Source organism: Coregonus clupeaformis, chromosome 24 (assembly GCF_020615455.1).
Source record: "Coregonus clupeaformis isolate EN_2021a chromosome 24, ASM2061545v1, whole genome shotgun sequence".
NCBI classification, from domain to species: Eukaryota; Metazoa; Chordata; class Actinopteri; order Salmoniformes; family Salmonidae; genus Coregonus; species Coregonus clupeaformis.
Window position 1 is genome coordinate 3,112,148 of NC_059215.1, and position 23,100 is coordinate 3,135,247.

Below are 23,100 nucleotides of genomic sequence, written 5' to 3' on the forward strand. Positions count from 1 at the left end.
ACACCGAGCAGGAGGAGACATATACCCTCACGTCCTTAGCCAAGGTAGGCCACCAGTACTTTCCGGTCAGGCAGCGCACTGTACGACTGATACCTGGGTGACCAGAGGAGGGGGACGTGTGTGCCCAATAGATCAGATGGTCACGGACAAGAGCAGGAACGTACTGCAGCCCAGCTGGACAATGAGGTGGAGATGGCTCTGTGCGAAACGCCTGTTCTATATCCGTGTCCATCACCCATACTACCACCGCCACATTGCAGGAGGCCTGGGAGTATGGGAGTGTTGTCTCTGGGCCTCTCCTCTGTGTCGGACAGCCGTGACAGTGCGTCTGCCTTCACGTTCTTCGTACCCGGGATGTAAGACAGTGTAAAATCAAACTGGGTGAAGAATAGGGCCCACCTGGCCTGGCGAGGGTTCAGCCTCCTCGCTGCTCGGCTGTACTCCAGGTTACGGTGGTCCGTCCAGACGAGGAAAGGGTGTTTCGCCCCCTCAAGCCAGTGCCTCCACACGGTCAGGGCTCGGACAACAGCCAACAGCTCCCGATCACCAACGTCGTAGTTCTGCTTGGGTGGCGTGCCCGAGCGTTGAGATAGGACCGCGCCTATCCCTACCTCGGACGCATCCACCTCCACTACGAACGGTAGTGATGGATTGGGGTGGGCCAGTACCGGGGCTGAGGTGAACAGACCCCTCAGGTTACTAAAGGCCCTGTCATCTTCAGCAGACCAGCGGAGCCGGGACGGCCCACCCTTCAACAGAGATGTGATGGGAGCTGCGACCTTGCCAAAGCCCCGGATAAACCTCCGATGGTAGTTGGCAAAGCCAATAAAGGGCTGCACCTCCTTTACCGTGGTTGGAGTCGGCCAATTACGCACAGCTGAAATGCGATCTCCCTCCATCTCCACACCTGAGGTGGTAATGCGGTATCCGAGGAAGGAGACGGACTGCTGGAAAAACAGACACTTCTCTGCCTTGGCATAAAGGTCATTTTCCAACAGTCGGGCCAGCACTTTGCGAACCAGGGGCACATGCCTGGCGCGCGTAGCAGAATACACCAGAATGTCATCGATGTAGACCACTACACCCGAAACATCTCGTTCACAAAGGACTGGAAGACGAATGGAGCGTTCATCAAACCGTAAGGCATCACCAGGTATTCGTAATGCCCTGTGGTTGTGCTGAATGCTGTCTTCCACTCGTCCCCCTCTCGGACACGCACCAGGTTGTACGCACTCCGGAGAGCTAATTTTGTGAAGAAGCGCGCCCAATGCATTGACTCGATCACAGATGGAACGAGGGGTAGAGGATAACTAAATCGTATCGTCCCCTTGTTCAGTGGTCGGTAATCAATGCAAGGGCACAGACCTTTGTCTTTCTTCTTTACAAAAAATAAACTTGAGGAGGCGGGCGAAGTGGAGGGACGTATAAACCCCTGGCGCAGGGACTTGGAGACGTATGTTTCAGCCTGTGACAGGGGATACACATGACTCATGGGAGGCACAGCATCTACCTGGAGGTTTATCACGCAATCCCCCGCCCGCTGAGGTGGTAATTTGGTCGCCTGCGTTTTGGAAAACACGTCCGCCAAATCGAGGTATTCGGGGGGAATGCGCAAGGTGGAGGTACTGTCTGGTCTTTCCACCATGGTTGCACCAACGGAAACACCTAAACACCTTCCCTGACACTCTCGCGACCACCCTGTGAGAACCCTCTGTGGCCATGAAAAGGTGGGGTTGTGGAGTGCTAACCAGGGAAGACCTAACACAACAGGGAAATCAGGAGACACAATAATAAAAAAAAGTGACTTGCTCTCGATGAGTCTCGTGTGTAACCATAGTGACTGGTGCTGTACTCTCCCTAACGAACCCGGACCCTTATGGTCGACTGTCAACTGCTCTGATGGGGAGTGGAATGGATAGGGGAACCAATGTAATGCCTAGACTATGTGAAAATGACCTGTCCATAAAGTTCCCTGCTGCGCCTGAATCGACCAGCACCTTACACTCAGGAACTACAATGTGATCAGGAAAGTGGATGGATAGGGTACAGTGCGCAGCAGAGGCCTCGAACGAGTGTGGGTGTTCGATACCTGGGGTGACGCGAGAGTACCCTGCCTACCGCCTCCAGACCCAAAAGAACACTGACAACATTGTGCAGTGAAATGTCCTCTCGTGCCACTAGAGTGACACTGGCGCTGTCGTCCTCCGCTCTCCCGGATCGCTGACTCCATTTCGGGTGTGTGATTCTGTGATAGGTGATTTGAAGGAGTCAGGCGCAGGACGGTAATTCACAGAATAACAGGATTTATTCCGGAATACAGAGTTACACAGTAATGCGTCAAAACAGTCCAGTGCGCAAAACAGGCGCACTGGAACCAACAAGGCACACAGGGAAAATAACCCGGCAATACAAGGAGCTCAACCGAGCTTCACTCTTCTCACAATAAACAATCACACACAAAGACAAGGGGGCAGAGGGAACACTTATACAGGTACTGATGAGGGGATATGAACCACGTGTGTGTAATAAACAAGACAAAACAAATGGAATGATGAGATGAGGAGCGGCAGTGGCTAGAAGGCCGGTGACGACGAACGCCGAAGCCTACCCGAACCAGGAGAGGAGGCAGCTTCGGAGGAAGTCGTGACATAACCACTGTAATCCAATGGTTCTCATTCAAACCCATATTAATTTAATGTTAATTAAAATGGTTATAGTTCAAAAAGTATACATAGAATCAAACATCCTTTGACAAGCAATCTAAGTTGGGCTAGTCTGAACATCTCAACGTTGGTTTGGTGTTGATAGCTTAAACGGTGTAGAAGGAGATAGGTCTAGAATTTGTATTTTCTTTACCATTCGAGTCTATGGGCCTTTCTTTGCCATTGAAATGCATTGGGAGCTCATTTAAATATTGCTATAGTTCAAAATGCTTTCAAAAATATTTTCTCAAGCAATCCGAGTTGGGGCAGTCTGTATTTTGTAAAGTTGGTTTTGTGTTTATAGCTTAAATCGTTTAAGCGAGATGTATGTAAACACCTTTGATCTGAGTACTTTGATCTGTAAGGGGGTGATGTGTGTGTGTGTGTGTGTGTGTGTGTGTGTGTGTGTGTGTGTGTGTGTGTGTGTGTGTTTGTGTGTGTCTGTGAGACTTGGGGGAAATGGCCATTGCAATTTGGGGTACAAAATACCTATTGTGACTTTGATTCGTTTTGTGGATTGGTTAGGAGGGGTGGTGGGCCATGGTATAACCGGTTTGATGGGTGGGTTGTGGTCTGTTCAGAAACCTTTTTTAAGTTTAAAATGTTGTTTTATTATGTGAATTTAAATTATGCCAATCATTGTTATTTTATTTGTAACCGGAGACATTTGTGTTAAAAGGACACCAAACACGGTTATATTCTAAATGACAAGAAAGATGTATTTCACAGGAGAGACTAGGGTCCTTCAGCAAGAGTGAATTTCAGTATGATAGCTTACTACATTTCTTGTGATGGTTGTAATTTATTATAATAATCTGTCTGTCTGTCTGTGTGTCTGTGTGTGTGTGTGTGTGTGGACAAGTTTAACTATACTTGTGGGGACCAGAAGTCCCCACAAGAATAGTAATCTAATAAAAATGTGACCTTGTGGGGACATTTTGTTAGTCCCCGCAAGGTCAAATGCTATTTCTAGGGGGTTTAGGGTTAAGATATAATTAGTGTTAGGGTTAGAATTAGGTTTAGCGTTAGGAGATAGTGTAACATTATCCTCAAAGTGATCTCTGAGGAATGTGATGTGAATTAAGTATCTCTCCCAAATCTACACTGTCATCTCTTTAATGCGTGGACAGTATTCAGCCTGTTGGTAAATTGTGTTCAGGTGTGCCAAGGTTAGTGGACCCTGGTGAGAGGGGATCATTGTTCAGTCATCGCCCTGTCATCATGCTTTGTCAACATAGAGATTACAACAACCCCTATTTTCACTCCTTCAGTTCCCCAACACGTTATCTGACAAGCATTTACTCCATAATGTTTCAACAGAACAATTGAGATAACGCCTGGGGACTGCACTCAGGGTTGTAACAAAAAAGGGCTCTTCTAATGGTGTAAACACAACCCCTCTGGGGTCACACTCCAGTGCCCTAAACCTCTGACTGTATCAAGAGGAGTCTACTCTAGCTACAACTAAAAGAACAGAAAACAATTGTAGAAAAGTATCCAATTCATGCCAATTACAGCTAGCAGAACATTCAAATAATGCATCATTATTGCCATGTATCTCAAGACATAAATAGATTAGGGACTGTTGGCTAATGCTACTGAAAACTAAATGACAAACTGATTCACTTCTAAATCACAACATCTTCATTAGCACATATATGTTGTCAAGTCAAAAACTACAGTGCCAGATGCTCAGCAGTAGGTATTGTTATAACATGGAACATATAATCCTAATACAGTATTAACTAATAACACAGAGATTTCATTGTTCTAAAACCAAATGCCAAGGATGGCACTGTCACCTTCCCTATGAGACATCACCATACACATGTTCATAAAGCAGTATGAAGTCCTCAATGCTCTCATGTCCTGATTTCCTAAGAGCTGTAATGGGTGAGGCTATAAACTGTCATGAAACCTTAAATACACCATGGCTACCAGTAACAGGGATTCTCCACCATGTTAGACCATTCTGTATGATCTTCAAAAAACTATGAGATGCCAAGGATAAACAAGTATGAACACACACCTGTCCAGGAGTCAAATTCAGGTGCAGCTCACCTGTCCACCAATTGGTGATGCACGTGTTGGAGGGAAAGAGAGCAAGAGAGAGCTAGAGGAAGAGGTAGATAGATGGACCACTCACCTGCCTTCAGAAGACTGACATGTAACTCCTCACCACTCTAACCAAGTTTCCTCCAGTACACAGATGTGTTCCATCCAACTGGGAACCATCCAGTTTAAAAGAAGTGAAGAGAGGACTGGAGAAAGACGGAGGGGTGGCGGTTGTTGTGGTGATGATGGGAGGGGAGGAGGGGGGGTGGACGTCCAAACAGAGGGGCGCTTCTCGTTCACTTCCAGCAGGATTATCGGTACTGTTATGACGGGAGTCCTAGAAAACAGCCAAAATCCTTGCCTAGGGCATCCAGTGGATATCGAAAGGAGCAGGGAGAAAGAGATTCCTTGGATGAGAGGAGCAGAGAAAGTGTAAGCCCCTGCCAAAGCTCTGGAAGGAACAATACTAAAAGAGGCAGGTGCAAACTTTACCGGGGATAGTGTTCAACTTAATCTGAGATCAGTGTTTGGGTAAAGTAGTAGGTGGGAGGTGAGGGGGACTTTGAGTGGGCACAGAAAGGGAGAGGGAAAGTGAGGGAGAGAGCAAATGAGGTATCCTGGAAATGAGGGAGGAAAGACTACACAAGCAAAGGCAAAATATTGAAACCAAACCTTATTTCCCTCCAATCATGGAATGAAATGAAATCAAATTTTATTTGTCACATGCACCGAATACAAAAGGTGTAGACCTTACAGTGAAATGCTTACTTACAAGCCCTTAACCAACAATGCAATTTTAAGAAAGAACACAAAAAAATAAAAAATAACGAAATAAAAGTAACAAATAATTAAAGAGCAGCAATAAAAATAACAATGGGGGGCAATGCAAATAGTCACGGTAGCCATTTGATTAGATGTTCAGGAGTCTTATGGCTTGGGGGTAGAAGCTGTTTAGAAGCCTCTTGGACCTAGACTTGGCGATTCGGTACCACTTGCCGTGCGGTAGCAGAGTGAACAGTCTATGACTAGGGTGGCTGGAGTCTGTGTCAATTTTTAGGGCCTTCTTCTGACACTGCCTGGTATAGAGGTCCTGGATGGCAGGAAGCTTGGCCCCAGTGATGTACTGGGCCGTACGTACTACCCTCTGTAGTGCCTTGCGGTCGGAGGCTGAGCAGTTGCCATACCAGGCAGTGATGCAACCAGTCAGGATGCTCTCGATGGTGCAGCTGTAGAACCTTTTGAGGATCTGAGGACCCATGCCAAATCTTTTCAGTCTCCTTAGGGGGAATAGGTTTTGTCGTGCCCTCTTCACGACTGTCTTGGTGTGCTCGGACCATGTTAATTTGTTGGCGATGTGGACACCAAGGAACTTGAAGCGCTCAACCTGCTCCACTACAGCCCCGTCGATGAGCATGGGGTCGTTCTTCTTTTTCCTGTAGTCCACAATCATCTCCTTTGTCTTGATCACGTTGAGGGAAAGGTTGTTGTCCTGGCACCACACGGCCAGGTCTCTGACCTCCTCCCTATAGGCTGTCTCATCGTTGTCGGTGATCAGGCCACCACTGTTGTGTCATCGGCAAACTGCATGATGGTATTGGAGTCGTGCCTGGCCATGCAGTCATGAGTGAACAGGGAGTACAGGAGGGGACTGAGTGCGCACCCCTGAGGGGCCCCCGTGTTGAAGATCAGCGTGGCAGATGTGTTGTTACCTACCCTTACCACCTGGGGGCGGCCTGTCAGGAAGTCCAGGATCCAGTTGCAGAGGGAGGTGTTTAGTCCCAGGGTCCTTAGCTTAGTGATGAGCTTTGAGGGCACTATGGTGTTGAACGCTGAGCTGTAGTCAATGAATAGCATTCTCACATAGGTGTTCCTTCTGTCCAGGTGTGAAAGGGCAGTGTGGAGCACAATAGAGATTGCATCATCTGTGGATCTGTTGGGGCGGTATGCAAATTGGAGTGGGTCTAGGGTTTCTGGGATAATGGTGTTGATGTGAGCCATGGCCAGCCTTTCAAAGCACTTCATTGCTACAGATGTGAGTGGTACAGGTCGGTAGTCATTTAGGCAGGTTACCTTAGTGTTCTTGGGCACAGGGACTATAGTGGTCTGCTTGAAACATGTTAGTATTACAGACTGAGACAGGGAGAGGTTGAAAATGTCAGTGAAGACACCTGCCAGTTGGTCAGAGCATGCTCGGAGTACACATCCTGGTAATCCATCTGGCCCTGCGGCCTTGTGAATGTTGACCTGTTTAAAGGTCTTACTCACATCAGCAACGGAGAGCGTGATCACACAGTCGTCCGGAACAGCTGATGCTCTCATGCATGTTTCAGTGTTACTTGCCTCGAAGCGAGCATAGAAGTAATTTAGCTCGTCTGGTAGGCTCGTGTCACTGGGCAGCTTGCGGCTGTGCTTCCCTTTGTAGTCTGTAATAGTTTGCAAGCCCAGTGAGGTAAAACTGATTTAAATTTACCTTCATTAAAGTCCCCGGACACTAGGAGCGCCGTCTCTGGATGAGTGTTTTCCTGTTTGCTTATGGCCGTATACAGTTAATTGAGAGCGGTCTTAGTGCCAGCATCGGTTTGTGGTGGTAAATAGACAGCTACGAAGAATATAAATGAAAACTATATTTTGCTCGCCTGAGGTAGAGTATCTCATGGTAAGCTGTGGACCACACTATCAACCAAGAGAATTTTCATCTATATCCTAATTTCTACCAGCATGTTAAATGTGCAACCAGAGGGGAAAAAACTCTGGACCACCTTTACTCCACACACAGAGATGCGTACAAAGCTCTCCCTTGTCCTCCATTTGGCAAATCTAAGCATGATTATATCCTCCTGATTCCTGCTTACAAGCAAAAACTAAAGCAGGAAGCACCAGTGACTCGGTCAATAAAAAAAGTGGTCAGATGAAGCAGATACTAAGCTACAGGACTGTTTTGCTAGCATAGTGAAGGGGTTTAACTTCTTGCTATCAGCTTCTTACAATCAATGAAACACCCAAGCTGTCTGGTTCTGTGAAAAGAGGACGCTGCGCCTAATCACAAAAATATCCCCTCGCGCTAGAAGCCTCTTACTTCTCCTTTATGAAATGTTAAATGTCACAAGATTATATTGTTAAGTTTCTGTATGAGAAGTCAAGAATCGGTCAAGCCCATGTTTTTGAAGCTATAAAATACTGACAAGATGATTGGCGCTGTCAGGGATAGGTAGATGTATTAAGCTGTTGTTGTTAGGGGAAGTCACACTAGGAAGGGTTGGGGAGGCTTTATAAGTTACAGGATGTCTTAGACACCTCGCAGAACTTGGGGAGAGCTATCAATATTGTACTCTGTACTAAGTTCTGCCTGCAATTGCATTAATTAAAGAATAATCTGAATACTTTGACGAAGTGTCTGTGTTTCCTTCTTTCCACCATATATTGATTTGAGCATTATTACACCTGATCATCAGTTGAACACTTTGGCGAGCTTGCCAGGAGCGAGTGACCACTTCGCTGGAGTGACCATTGGAGTGACCATTGATCCACGTGCCAGGCCTACAAATTACAAGGTAAGCAGATGCCTGTTATACAGTGGGGAAAAAAAGTATTTAGTCAGCCACCAATTGTGCAAGTTCTCCCACTTAAAAAGATGAGAGAGGCCTGTAATTTTCATCATAGGTACACGTCAACTATGACAGACAAAATGAGAAGAAAAAAATCCAGAAAATCACATTGTAGGATTTTTTATGAATTTATTTGCAAATTATGGTGGAAAATAAGTATTTGGTCACCTACAAACAAGCAAGATTTCTGGCTCTCACAGACCTGTATCTTCTTCTTTAAGAGGCTCCTCTGTCCTCCACTGCGTTACCTGTATTAATGGCACCTGTTTGAACTTGTTATCAGTATAAAAGACACCTGTCCACAACCTCAAACAGTCACACTCCAAACTCCACTATGGCCAAGACCAAAGAGCTGTCAAAGGACACCAGAAACAAAATTGTAGACCTGCACCAGGCTGGGAAGACTGAATCTGCAATAGGTAAGCAGCTTGGTTTGAAGAAATCAACTGTGGGAGCAATTATTAGGAAATGGAAGACATACAAGACCACTGATAATCTCCCTCGATCTGCAAGATCTCACCCCGTGGGCTCAAAATGATCACAAGAACGGTGAGCAAAAATCCCAGAACCACACGGGGGGACCTAGTGAATGACCTGCAGAGAGCTGGGACCAAAGTAACAAAGCCTACCATCAGTAACACTCTACGCCGCCAGGGACTCAAATCCTGCAGTACAAGATGTGTCCCCCTGCTTAAGCCAGTACATGTCCAGGCCCGTCTGAAGTTTGCTAGAGTGCATTTGGATCATCCAGAAGAGGATTGGGAGAATGTCATATGGTCAGATGAAACCAAAATATAATTTTTTGGTAAAAACTAAACTCGTCGTGTTTGGAGGACAAAGAATGCTGAGTTGCATCCAAAGAACACCATACCTACTGTGAAGCATGGGGGTGGAAACATCATGCTTTGGTGCTGTTTTTCTGCAAAGGGACCAGGACGACTGATCCGTGTAAAGGAAAGAATGAATGGGGCCATGTATCGTGAGATTTTGAGTGAAAACCTCCTTCCATCAGCAAGGGCATTGAAGATGAAACGTGGCTGGGTCTTTCAGCATGACAATGATCCCAAACACACTGCCCGGGCAACGAAGGAGTGGCTTCGTAAGAAGCATTTCAAGGTCCTGGAGTGGCCTAGCCAGTCTCCAGATCTCAACCCCATAGAAATCTTTGGAGGGAGTTGAAAGTCCGTGTTGCCCAGCGACAGCCCCAAAACATCACTGCTCTAGAGGATATCTGCATGGAGGAATGGGCCAAAATACCAGCAACAGTGTGTGAAAACCTTGTGAAGACTTACAGAAAACGTTTGACCTGTGTCATTGCCAACAAAGGTTATATAACAAAGTATTGAAAAAGTTTTGTTATTGACCAAATACTTATTTTCCACCATAATTTGCAAATAAATTCATTAAAAATCCTACAATGTGACTTTCTGGAAAAAATATTCTCATTTTGTCTGTCATAGTTGACGTGTACCTATGATGAAAATTACAGGCCCCTCTCATCTTTTTAAGTGGGAGAACATGCACAATTGGTGGCTGACTAAATACTTTTTTCCCCCACTGTATCTAAAGTCTGTAATTTGGTATTGCACGTTGTGGTTAATGAGTCATTCTGGCAAGTAAGTGGCGCTTCGCTGATAAATTTATACGAACCTAAATTCTGAATATTATATGACTGAGAGTGACAGTGAATTTGTTCTCACCACATAGAAGGAACCACAGACCGCCTAGGTGGAAATAGGGTAGAAATTCCTACGTTACGTCTGTTAGAGTTTTATTTTATTTTTTTGTGATCCAATTGACATTTTAGTCATTTAGCAAACGCTCTTATCCAGAGCGACTTACAATTAGTGAGTGCATACATTTTTCATACTGGCCCCCCGGTTGTGGGAAACGAACCCACAACCCTTGCGTTGCAAGCGCCATGCTCTACCAACTGAGCTACAGGAGGGCCAATAGTGTATGAGTGTTAGGCTATGGTTCAACCCAGCACTCAGAGAAACAAACACGACAAAGGGAGTGGAAGAAACAAAAATATTTAATAAAAGTTAAAATTGTCTTAGTCCAAAAACAACTGAAGTAAAGGAACAGAGTGGGCTAGTCGGCTCCGGAGGAAGGAGAGGCTGAGGCAGGCAGGCAGGCAGGCAGGCAGGCAGGCCGACCGGCAGGAAGGCAGGCAGGTTGGGAGGTATGTCCGAAACGCTCTGGTAAGAACAACGATCTGGCGCCGGTGGAGAGCCATGCCCCGGAATTAGTAGTGCAGGTTGATTAGAGAATAGGATGCAGCTGCGTAGGCAGGAATCACTGGAAACAACCCGCAGCTGCACAGGAGAGGCAGATCCTGAGCACGCCCCTGATCCACTCCAGACACACCCACATAAAGGGGACAAACACACATACAGATACAACAGACACAGAGGGGACAAAACAAGGAGGAAGGGAAACAGAAAAGGGAGAGACAAGCTGCCCACATAACAGTACCCCCCCTCAATGGTCGCCACCTGGCGACCCACCAGGCCTGTCAGGGTTGTCGTGATGGAAGTCCGTGATCAACTGAGGATCCAACACAAAACGCTTAGGGACCCAAGACCTCTCCTCTGGTCCATAACCTTCCCAATCGACTAGGTATTGGAGACCCCTACCCCGCCTCCGAGAGTCCAGTAGCCTACTGACGGTGTAGGCCGGATGGTCGTCAATGAGACGAACAGGTGGAGGTGGAACAGCCGGCGGACACAAAAGGCTGGAGGACACAGGTTTCAGTTGGGAGACGTGGAAAGTAGGGTGTATCTTCATGGCTGAAGGCAACTTCAAACGAACCGCAGCGGGGTTAATAATGGACTCCACCACAAACGGACCCAGGTACCGAGGAGACAGCTTGCGTGATTTGGTACGAAGAGGTACGTTCTTAGACGACAGCCAAACCTCTTGACCAGGATGAAACACAGGTGCGGGAGTCCTGCTCCTATCCGCTGTCATCTTGTTCCTGTCGGTGGTCCGGCAACGCTTCCCGAGCGTCGCGCCACACTCTCTGGCAGCGGCGGAGGTTCTCCTGAACCGAAGGAACAGCCAATTCCTTCTCCTGAGCAGGAAACAGAGGGGGTTGATAACCCATGGTAACTCGAAGGGTGAAAGACCAGTGGCAGAGGTGGTGAGGGAGTTGTGGGCGTACTCTATCCAAGGCAGATGTTTGGCCCAGGATGATGGATGTTGAGCAGCCACACAACAAAGGGTTGCTTCGAGGTCTTGATTGGCTCTTTCTGTTTGACCGTTGGTCTGGGGATGAAACCCTGAGGACAGACTAACGGAAGCACCCAAAGCAGAACAGAAAACCTTCCAAACACGGGAAGTAAACTGTGGGCCTCTATCAGATACGATGTCCACAGGTATTCCATGGGGACGGAATACATGTTGGACTAGGAGGTCCGCTGTCTCACTGGCAGACGGTAATTTTGGTAATGCTATATAGTGAACAGATTTAGAGAATCTGTCCACAATGGTAAGTATAGTATCATTACCTTCAGACTTGGGTAGGCCGGTGACAAAATCCATGGCTATGTGGGACCAGGGACGGCTGGGAACTGGGAGGGGTAGCAGCAGCCCCGAAGGGGACTGATGGGAGGCTTTGCCCCGAGCACAGGTTGAACAGGCTGCCACAAAAGCCCGAACGTCAGTTTCCATTGAAGGCCACCAAAAATGTCTCCTAAGCAGCGTCAACGTGCGTCTCATCCCAGGGTGACCAGCAAAACGGGAGGTGTGAATCCACTGCAACACCTGAGACCGGACCGTCTCGGGAACAAAGAGTAGGTTGGGAGGTCCATCACCCGGTCCCGGGTCCGTGGCAAGTGCAGTCTTCACAAGAGACTCGATCTCCCACCGAACAGCCGCCACGACGCATGAGGAAGGCAGGACTGCCTCAGGCTCGCTGGTCTCCGAAGGGGTCAGCAAACTGGCGGGACAAAGCATCTGGTTTAACATTTCTTGACCCCGGTCTGTATGTAAGAATAAAGTTAAACCTACTAAAAAACAGGGCCCATCTGGCTTGGCGTGAGTTGAGTCTCTTAGTGGCTTGGATGTAAGCCAAGTTCTTGTGGTCTGTCCAGACCACAAACGGCAGTTCAGCTCCATCCAGCCAGTGCCGCCATTCTTCCAGTGCTAGCTTGACCGCCAGCAGTTCTCGGTTTCCAACGTCGTAATTCCGTTCTGTGGGTGACAATTTTTTGGAGAAAAAAGCACAGGGGTGAAGCTTTTGGTCAGTGGGGGAGCGCTGGGAGAGGACGGCTCCCACACCTGAGTCCGACGCGTCCACCTCCACAACAAACTGCAGAGAGGTATTGGGGTGTATCAACACAGGGGAGGTGGAAAACAGTTCCTTCAAAACCCCTACCGCCTGCTCCGCCTCAGGGGACCACAGAAAAGGGACTTTTGGGGATGTGAGTCTAGTAAGGGGTGCCACCACTTTACTAAAACCCTTAATGAACCTACGGTAGAAGTTAGCAAAGCCCAAAAATCGTTGAAGTTGCTTACGGGTGGTGGGTATGGGCCATTCCGTCACTGCCCGGATCTTCTCGGGGTCCGCCTTCACCTGCCCGCTCTCAATGATGAAACCAAGGAACGATGTAGACTGTTTGTGGAACTCACACTTCTCTGCTTTGACATACAGCTTGTTTTCCAAGAGCCGTTGAAGGACTTGACGGACGTGTGACTCATGCTCCTCGGGTGACTTGGAAAAAACAAGAATATCATCCAGGTATACAAAGACAAAACGGTTCAAAAAATCCCTAAGAACATCGTTCACCATGGCTTGGAAAACAGCAGGGGCGTTTGAGAGCCCAAAGGGCATGACCAAATACTCAAAATGTCCCAGTGGAGTGTTGAAAGCGGTTTTCCACTCATCTCCCTTACGGATCCGGACAAGGTGATAAGCGTTCCTGAGGTCGAGCTTGGAGAAAACTGTGGCGCCATGCAGAGGTTCAAAAGCAGAGTTGATGAGTGGAAGGGGATACTTGTTTTTAACAGTTATGTTGTTTAAACCCCTGAAATCGATACAGGGGCGTAACGACTTGTCCTTCTTTTCCACGAAAAAGAAACCTGCACCCAAAGGAGACGACGAGGGACGGATTATGCCCGAGACCAGAGAATCACCAATGTACTGCTCCATTGCCTCTCTTTCCGGTCGGGACAGATTGTATAAGCGACTAGAGGGCAAGGGAGCACCAGGAAGCAGTTCAATAGGGCAATCATAAGGCCTATGTGGTGGTAGAGACAGAGCCTTGTCCTTACTGAAAACCTCCGCTAAGTCATGGTATTCTTTGGGGACAGATGACAGATCAAGAGGAGCTGAGGGATGAGTTGGGTTACACTTAGTGGGGGGAACCGCTGACCTAAGGCACTCTGAATGGCAGTTAGTGCTCCAACTGAGAATGGTGTGACGTGTCCAATCAATTTGTGGGTTGTGAAGAGCCAACCAGGGGAAGCCAAGGATTAGGGAGGTAGCTGAGCCAGACATAACTCTTAGCTGAATGCTTTCACAATGATTGCCAGAAATCACTAGGGAAACGGGGGTAGTTTGATGAGTTATCTCCGCGAGGAGGCGCCCATCAAGGGCTGTGACCCGAATGGGGGTAGGTAGTGGCTCCATGGGGATACGAGCTTGTGTAACGAACTGGTGGCTAATAAAGTTGTCTTCTGCACCTGAGTCTATGAGAGCTGAGAGTGGCAGGGAATGACTCTGGAAACGTAAGGTTACAGGTACTTGTAATCGGGGAATGATGGGTTCAGGATCTAACTCTGGGCTCGCAAGTAGACCCACCGTTACGAGCGAGCCTTGTCTTTTGGCCGCTTAGGGCATGTAGCCAGAATGTGTGTGGCGTCTCCACAGTACAGGCACTCACCCGCCTGGAGGCGCCGTTGCCGTTCTGCTGGAGGTAGTCGAGCTCGACCCACTTGCATAGGTTCCTCCTCTGTGCTCGGGATGGAATCAGGAATAAGAAGCTGCCGGCTCCGGGGAGGCGAGACTCGAGTGGTTGAAGGCTGGGGAACTCGTCCTCCTAGATGCGGCCGACCGCCTCTCTCCCGACGCCTCTCCCGCAACCGGTTGTCTAGCTTAATGGACAGGGAAACGAGAGAATGTAAATCATGTGGCTCGTCACGAGCAGCCAGTTCATCCTTAATGGCTTCATTCAAACCGTTTAGAAATGCTCCTTGAAGTGCCACATTGTTCCACTTGGAGTCCGCTGCCAAAGTCCAGAACTCAATAGAGTACTCAGCCACACTGTTAGAACCCTGCCTCAAATTAAAAAGTATCTTGGAGGAATTACCCACATGGTCAGGATGGTCAAAAACAGTCTTCAATTTAGCAGAAAAATCAGCGAAAGTCAATCCAGTCAAAGTTTGATTTGAGCACACAGCCTCAGCCCAAACCAGAGCTCTCCCTCTTAACAGCCCCAGAACATAATGTACCTTAGAGGAATCAGTAGAAAATGACAGTGGTCTCTGCCGAAAAATCAAGTCACACTGAAGCAAAAATCCCGGCACTTGTCCAATTCTCCATTGAACGGTTCAGGGCGACGTGACAGGGGGTTCCCGATGGAACGAAGCCTGCATCATGTCCGAGGAACCAACTTGGGGTGCATCAAACTGGGGGTCAGAGAGAGATGGAGAACTGATAACAGACAATTTAGAGACTTGTGTAGTTAACTGAGTCACCTGGTTCAGCAGTTGATGATTATTTTCCAAAAGAGTCCGAATCAGTTGGTCATGCTGTCCTAGCAACGTTCCTTGAGCCTGGATAGCTTGTTGGAAGCTGTCTTCGTTTGCCCGTGCTGTCTCTCTGTTGGGTCCATGGCCAGATCGTTCTGTTAGGCTATGGTTCAACCCAGCACTCAGAGAAACAAACACGACAAAGGGAGTGGAAGAAACAAAAATATTTAATAAAAGTTAAAATTGTCTTAGTCCAAAAACAACTGAAGTAAAGGAACAGAGTGGGCTAGTCGGCTCCGGAGGAAGGAGAGGCTGAGGCAGGCAGGCAGGCAGGCAGGCAGGCAGGCCGACCGGCAGGAAGGCAGGCAGGTTGGGAGGTATGTCCGAAACGCTCTGGTAAGAACAACGATCTGGCGCCGGTGGAGAGCCATGCCCCGGAATTAGTAGTGCAGGTTGATTAGAGAATAGGATGCAGCTGCGTAGGCAGGAATCACTGGAAACAACCCGCAGCTGCACAGGAGAGGCAGATCCTGAGCACGCCCCCTGATCCACTCCAGACACACCCACATAAAGGGGACAAACACACATACAGATACAACAGACACAGAGGGGACAAAACAAGGAGGAAGGGAAACAGAAAAGGGAGAGACAAGCTGCCCACATAACAATGAGTGTATGGTTATGACTCTGAGAGAGTGATGAGACTCGGTGATAGGACTTAGGGCATAAATTCAGAGTATAAAAGCCATTTGATGAGACTTGTTGATAGGATTTAGGGCATAAATTCCAAGTATAAAACTCCATGTATTTTAAGAGTTGAATGATTTTGAGGATCGTTTTGGGAAAGTATAGAACTATTCATGTTTTATTTATGATGTATTTTGTGTGTTATGGATAGATGGTGGGATATTAGATCAGGAGTTAATCATACTGTGTATCAAGTCCGTGTGGTGGAATTGACCGAGTGGTTATTTGATTCTGATGCTAGAAGGATTGCCTGTGGGGGAATAAACCTTAGTGCATACACCATTGCTGTATTAGGAAATAGAACTACCCGTGTGTTACTTACTTATGCCATTTTGAGGAGACGTACACTACTGGTCAAAAGTTTTAGAACACCTACTCATTCAAGGGTTTTTCTTTATTTTTACTATTTTCTACATTGTAGAATAATAGTGAAGACATCAAAACTATGAAATAACACAAATGTAATCATGTAGTAACCAAAAAAGTGTTAAACAAATCAAAATATATTTTATATTTGAGATTCTTCAAATAGCCACATTTGCCTTGATGACAGCTTTGCACTCTCTTGGCATTCTCTCAACCAGCTTCATGAGGAAGTCACCTGGAATGCATTTCAATAAACAGGTGTGCCTTCTTAAAAGTAAATGTATGGAATTTCTTTCCTTCTTAATGCGTTTGAGCCAATCAGTTGTGTTGTGACAAGGTAGGGGGGTATACAAAAGATAGCCCTATTTGGTAAAAGACCAAGTCCATATTATTGCAAGAATAGCTCAAATAAGCAAAGAGCAATGACAGTCCATCATTACTTTAAGACATGAAGGTCAGTCAAAACGGAACATTTCAAGAACTTTGAAAGTGCAGTCGCAAAAACCATCAAGCGCTATGATAAAACTGGCTCGCATGAGGACCGCCACAGGAATGGAAGACCCAGAGTTACCTCTGCTGCAGAGGATAAGTTCATTAGAGCTACCAGCCTCAGAAATTGCAGCCCAAATAAATGCTTCACAGAGTTCAAGTAACAGACATGTGTATTTCCCACCGTAAAGCATGGAGGAGGAGTTGTTATGGTGTGGGGGTGCTTTGCTGGTGACGCTGTCTGTGATTTATTTAGAATTCAAGGCACACTTAACCAGCATGGCTACCACAGCATTCTGCAGCGATACACCATCCCATCTGGTTTGGGCATAGTGGGACTATCATTTGTTTTTCAACAGGACAATGACCCAACACACCTCCAGGCTGTGTAAGGGCTATTTTACCAAGAAGGAGAGTGATGGAGTGCTGCATCAGATGATCTGGCCTCCACAATCCCCCGACCTCAACCAAATTGAGATGGTTTGGAATGAGTCGGACCGCAGAGTGAAGGAAAAGCAGCCAACAAGTGCTCAGCATATGTGGGAACTCCTTCAAGATTGATGGAAAATAATTTCAGGTTAAGCTGGTTGACAGAATGCCAAGAGTGTGCTAAACTGTCATCAAGGCAAAACGGTGGCTATTTGAAGAATCTCAAATATAAAATATATTTTGATTTGTTTAACACTTTTTGGGTTACTACATGATTCCATATGTGTTAAAACCCTTGAATGAGTATAGGTGTTCTAAAACTTTTGACCGGTAGTGTAGTTTTGAAGTGATAGTTTCCCCTCTGGAGGAAGAGAATTATCCTGATTATACCCGAATAATAGTAGAGGTCACGCCAAGATTTGTGCCCATTTTTGAGTCCCCTTGAGCCTTTTACTATACCGTGGTTGCTTGACGGAGGGGGTTTGTTTTCCACTTCCCATATATTGCATGGGATACAGTTAAAGTTTAATTACCACCCTGCTTTGAACAGACTTACACGACTTAGAGGACAAGTTGCATATTACTTACTTATATAGGAGATATTATACACATTGTTTAGTTTTATTAAACGCAGAACCTAAATAAAAAAGGGTTTTTGAGATATGACAGAAGGGATCTCAAGTCTACCTGAGGACCCCATTGCTATGAAGCCCTCCACTCCTTTGCAATTTCTGGCAGGAAAATACCCAACCATGGAAAAAGACTTTATCTGGGTTTTTAAGAAATGGCATGATTGGACCAAAATGCCCTGGACTACAGATGGCCCATAGACGGGTAATTTAATAAAACTAAATATCAACATGTCTTAGATATTGTGACTAGAAGACAGAGTGATAAGAAGAAAGGAAAGAAGAAATCCACATTGTTCTCTGTAACGGCACTATCCATATTGAAGACTGAGGGCAACCTATTCTGGTGCCAGCAGAAAGCAACCTGCCTGAAGAAAGAAGTGACCTCTCTCAAAGTAGAGAGGCTCCACTGGAGTGTAGCACTCCACCATATGCTCCTCCACCCCCATACAATGGAGATGAGTTTAAAGGGACCTATCCGCTGATTAACGATTCTGCCTCGTGATTAGGGCCCAAGAGAAGGAGTGTCCGTTGGCATTGAAGGAACAGCCTCTGAGAGCAGCGCAGGTGGAGGATTGAGAGTTGTTATTCGGGGAGAAATTACTCTGATGGACAGTGAAGATCAGGGCTCTGATTCACTGTCAAGACGTGATGACAGCGATTTTCCACCCCCACAAAACGGTGAGATGTATCAGGAGCTGGGGGACATAATGAAGGATACGAGAAGTCATTCAACACCAATCACCACTTCCCTCTATCCTAAAGTCACTACTGCCCGAGACCTAATGGAAGCTGAAGACAAAAGAATCAGAACAAACGCCAACAGAGCAATTGCCATGAAAAAGCTACGTTATAAAGACGAGGATGAGGAAGAAGAGAGGAGAGAGAGAGAGAGAGAGGAGAAGAGGAGAGATGTCTCAAAGAAAGAAAAAGAGAAAAGGAGAGAAAAGAAAAGGACAGAAGTGCAAAAGAGAAAGAAAAAAAGAAGAGACAAAGAACGTGATAGAGAAAGAGAAAGCAAGTATGATGGCGTAGGTGAAACAAGAGAAGAGACTAAGGAAAGATGGAAGTCCTCACAGTCAGGAGCAGCTGAGTATCAGAGTGAACATGATGACTCAACTCTAAGGGACAAGCTGAACAGATCAAGTGAACAGCTAAAGGCACCAACCAAAGTGGTGGCTGAATGCAGAGGCTCTATCAGAGAAGAGTTTCGAACAACTCCAGCTCGCTCCTCTTTGAGATTGCAAGGAAAGGACCCAGTGGGATTTGCCCTACAAGACTATATTGCAGAAGAAGATGAAATCGCACCGCAGACCTCTTACCCTTTGGTGATAAAGACCTCAGGGACAGGTACACCATATTACGACTATAAACCATGGAGATTTGGAGGCTGCAAAACAACTACCTCGTGTATCGAAAGGGGCTGACAGATAGATACACACCATTGAGACCGTGATAGCATCACACCATCAGTTGTGCATGGGAGATCTTAAAGCTCTCATATCAAAGGTCTTGACCCCAGGCCAATGTGATACTGTATGGCATAGTGTTAACCTGGTAGGAGGCCAAGTGGAATTGCCCTTAACCCACATCAGGCAGGCTCTCTATCAACAATTGAGGGAAATGTTCCCACCACCAGAGACGTCTCTAGACTGGGTGAGATAATATATACCGAAGACGATGAAATCTTGGACTGGATGGACAGGATGAAGACTGAGTGGCATGGAGAAACCACAGAGAGATTTGATTCTACTGAAACTACTGAAAACGTATTCTATGACAGAGCATGCCGAAACCTACCTAAATGGGTGAGAGACAAACTGTCAAACACTGTAGGGTGGGACAGGCTTGATGGCCCAGGGAAGGAAGACCACATCAGACACCATTGTAGAGCCTGGAGAAAGATGAAGAAGGAAGAAAGTGGTATTGACTTGCGACTGAAAAAGGCTCAACTAGCTCAGCTGGATAAAAGTAAACCAAGTAACCTGATGGTGGCTGCACCTCCAGTACCCGTTCTGCCACCTGTCCCTCCTTCAGGACCTGTAACACCACCCTACCAGCCGGCTGGCCAACAGTTTTAACAACCACCAGCAACTCAGCAGTTCCCTCCTCAAGCATTTGGAAATCCACAACTCTATATGCCTCAACAACGGCAGCCAATCGTCTGCTGGCATTGTGGGACACCTGGTCACACAAAGACCACGTGTCCCCTCCTACCCCCACAACAAACATTCCATCAAAGGGGTAGGGGCCAGTGGATACCACGCAATACAACATTGGTAAAGGTACCCCCCTGAAACCAGGGAAATTTCCAGCGCTGGCCCGTTCACCCATTTGACTACGGATTTCATAGACATGGCTGAACGAAAGGAGAGGAAAAGATACTGCCTGGTGATAATTGACCGCTTCACCAGGTGGGTTGAAGCTTTTCCCACTATACATTGTGATGCTAAAACTGTAGCAAATATTCTGGTAAGGGAAGTGATTCCCAGATTTGGAATACCAGAAACTTTATCTGCAGACAATGGCACCCATTTCACTGTAGATGTGGTTGCTCAGGTGGCCACCCAGCTAGGGATAGATCAAAAGTTTGTTTGCATCTATCACCCACAGAGTAACGGGATTACCGAAAGGGCTAACCAAACGATCAAAGGGGGGCTTGCTAAGGCATGCCACTCCACAGGGAGATCTTGGGTGGAATGCCTTCCCTTAGTCTTGATGAAAATGCGTAGCAGCATTGACCATGGTACAGGGCTTAGCCCACACGAGCTCTTAACTGGCCGACCAATGAACGTCCCTATACATAGGCCTATGACACCACGACAGACTGACTTGACAACACTGGATGATGATTTGTGTAAGTACATGAAAGAACTGACCCATGCTGTTAGATTTCTTCACTCTCAACACAGGAAAACTCAGGAGACTCCGGAACAGGGCCCACCAGATGAACTCCCGGTAGATATCGGAGAATAGATCAAGCTGAAGATCCACAAGAGGAAGTGGAGCCAACCAAGATGGATGGGACATTACCAAGTCATCGCTGCAACCCTATCGGCAGTGAAGGTCCAGTAACGTCAGGGATGGCACCACCTGTCCCACTGCCAGAAGACGACGCCAAGACCTTAGCAGATAAGTAAGACCTCGTGGAGGTTAAGGTTATTACCCATGACCATGATGGCAACATTGCTAGAACTATGGGCTTTGTTAAACCAGTAGGATTTGCACTGATGTTACTTCTTACCCTGAGCCAAATGCCTTATATAGCGGGGATAGAAATACAGGGAAACCAACTAAAGACCAGCAACCAATGGGTTAATATGGTCAAAAATTTGAGCAGGCAGGCAGCACCAAATGGTTCCTATGTTATAGTGTTAAAGAATCCCCAGAGCCAGAGTGAAATTCCACTCTCAGACCAGCAAACGTTGTGTGCTGTTCTTTCCTACCTCCACCAAAGTGTGAGGGGTACTAACAACCAGCCCCAATGCCTGCAGCTCTATGTAGCACAAGAATACTCCAGACTATCCAACCGCACCATTGGTGTTAAAAAAATATACTCCCCAGTGATGACTCAGCCTTAGAACAGGTCCAGAGGTCTGCCTCAAGGGGATGAGATATACATCAAGGATCTATAACGTCTCATCAGCTATTGAGTGTTCTATGCATCCCCCTTACCCATTGCCCCTAACCATTGGAAAAAATAAAATAGAACCTTTACTTACTAACTTTCACCCTACCTATAGGCCTCCACTCTGCCTCTGTAGTGATGGGAATGTCTCTGTTGGGTTCTCAGAAACTTGTAAAAGATATGCAGGCCTGCCACCTACTGATAGATGCTCGCTTGATGTCCACCATGCACTCACCTATTCTGAGTCAATCACCAGAATACCTACAGTGAGGGAAAAAATTATTTGATCCCCTGCTGATTTTGTACGTTTGCCCACTGACAAAGACATGATCAGTCTATCATTTTAATGGTAGGTTTATTTGAACAGTGAGAGACAGAATAACAACAACAAAATCCAGAAAAACGCATGTCAAAAACGTTATAAATTGATTTGCATTTTAATGAGGGAAATAAGTATTTGACCCCTCTGCAAAACATGATTTAGTACTTGGTGGCAAAACCCTTGTTGGCAATCACAGAGGTCAGACGTTTCTTGTAGTTGGCCACAAAGGTTTGCACACATCTCTGGAGGGATTTTGTCCCACTCCTCTCTGCAGATCTTCTCCAAGTCATTAAGGTTACGAGGCTGACGTTTGGCAACTCGAACCTGCAGCTCCCTCCACAGATTTTCTATGGGATTAAGGTCTGGAGACTGGCTAGGCCACTCCAGGACCTTAATGTGCTTCTTCTTGAGCCACTCCTTTGTTGCCTTGGCCGTGTGTTTTGGGTCATTGTCATGCTGGAATACCCATCCACGACCCATTTTCAATGGCCTGGCTGAGGGAAGGAGGTTCTCACCCAAGATTTGACGGTACATGGCCCCATCCATCGTCCCTTTGATGTGGTGAAGTTGTCCTGTCCCCTTAGCAGAAAAACACCCCCAAAGCATAATGTTTCCACCTCTATGTTTGATGGTGGGGATGGTGTTCTTGGGGTCATAGGCAGCATTCCTCCTCCTCCAAACACGGTGAGTTGAGTTGATGCCAAAGAGCTCGATTTTGGTCTCATCTGACCACAACACTTTCACCCAGTTCTCCTCTGAATCATTCAGATGTTCATTGGCAAACTTCAGACGGGCCTGTATATGTGCTTTCTTGAGCAGATGGACCTTGCGGGCGCAACAAGATTTCAGTCCTTCACGGCGTAGTGTGTTACCAATTGTTTTCTTGGTGACTATGGTCCCAGCTGCCTTGAGATCATTGACAAGATCCTCCCGTGTAGTTCTGGGCTGATTCCTCACCGTTCTCATGATCATTGCAACTCCACGAGGTAAGATCTTGCATGGAGCCCCAGGCCGAGGGAGATTGACAGTTATTTTGTGTTTCTTCCATTTGCGAATAATCGCACCAACTGTTGTCACCTTCTCACCAAGCTGCTTGGCGATGGTCTAGTATCCCATTCCAGCCTTGTGTAGGTCTACAATCTTGTCCCTGACATCCTTGGAGAGCTCTTTGGTCTTGGCCATGGTGGAGAGTTTGGAATCTGATTGATTGATTGCTTCTGTGGACAGGTGTCTTTTATACAGGTAACAAACTGAGATTAGGAGCACTCCATTTAAGAGTGTGCTCCTAATCTCAGCTCGTTACCTGTATAAAAGACACCTGGGAGCCAGAAATCTTTCTGATTGAGAGGGGGTCAAATACTTATTTCCCTCATTAAAATGCAAAACAATTTGTAACATTTGTGACATGCGTTTTGCTGGATTTTTTTGTTGT

The 23,100-nt window shown here is 46.7% G+C and overlaps 1 protein-coding gene across 1 annotated transcript in view; it reads right to left on the reverse strand.

The window, feature by feature from the left end:
• The window catches only part of LOC121537603 (tubulin-specific chaperone cofactor E-like protein), a 97,452-nt gene that overhangs the window by 50,298 nt on the left and 24,054 nt on the right, over window positions 1–23,100 (reverse strand). Inside the window, exon 8 of the mRNA XM_045206979.1 lies at window positions 9,066–9,089. Within this exon, the coding sequence (XP_045062914.1) occupies window positions 9,066–9,089 (24 nt within the window). The remainder of the gene's footprint in view (window positions 1–9,065; window positions 9,090–23,100) is intronic.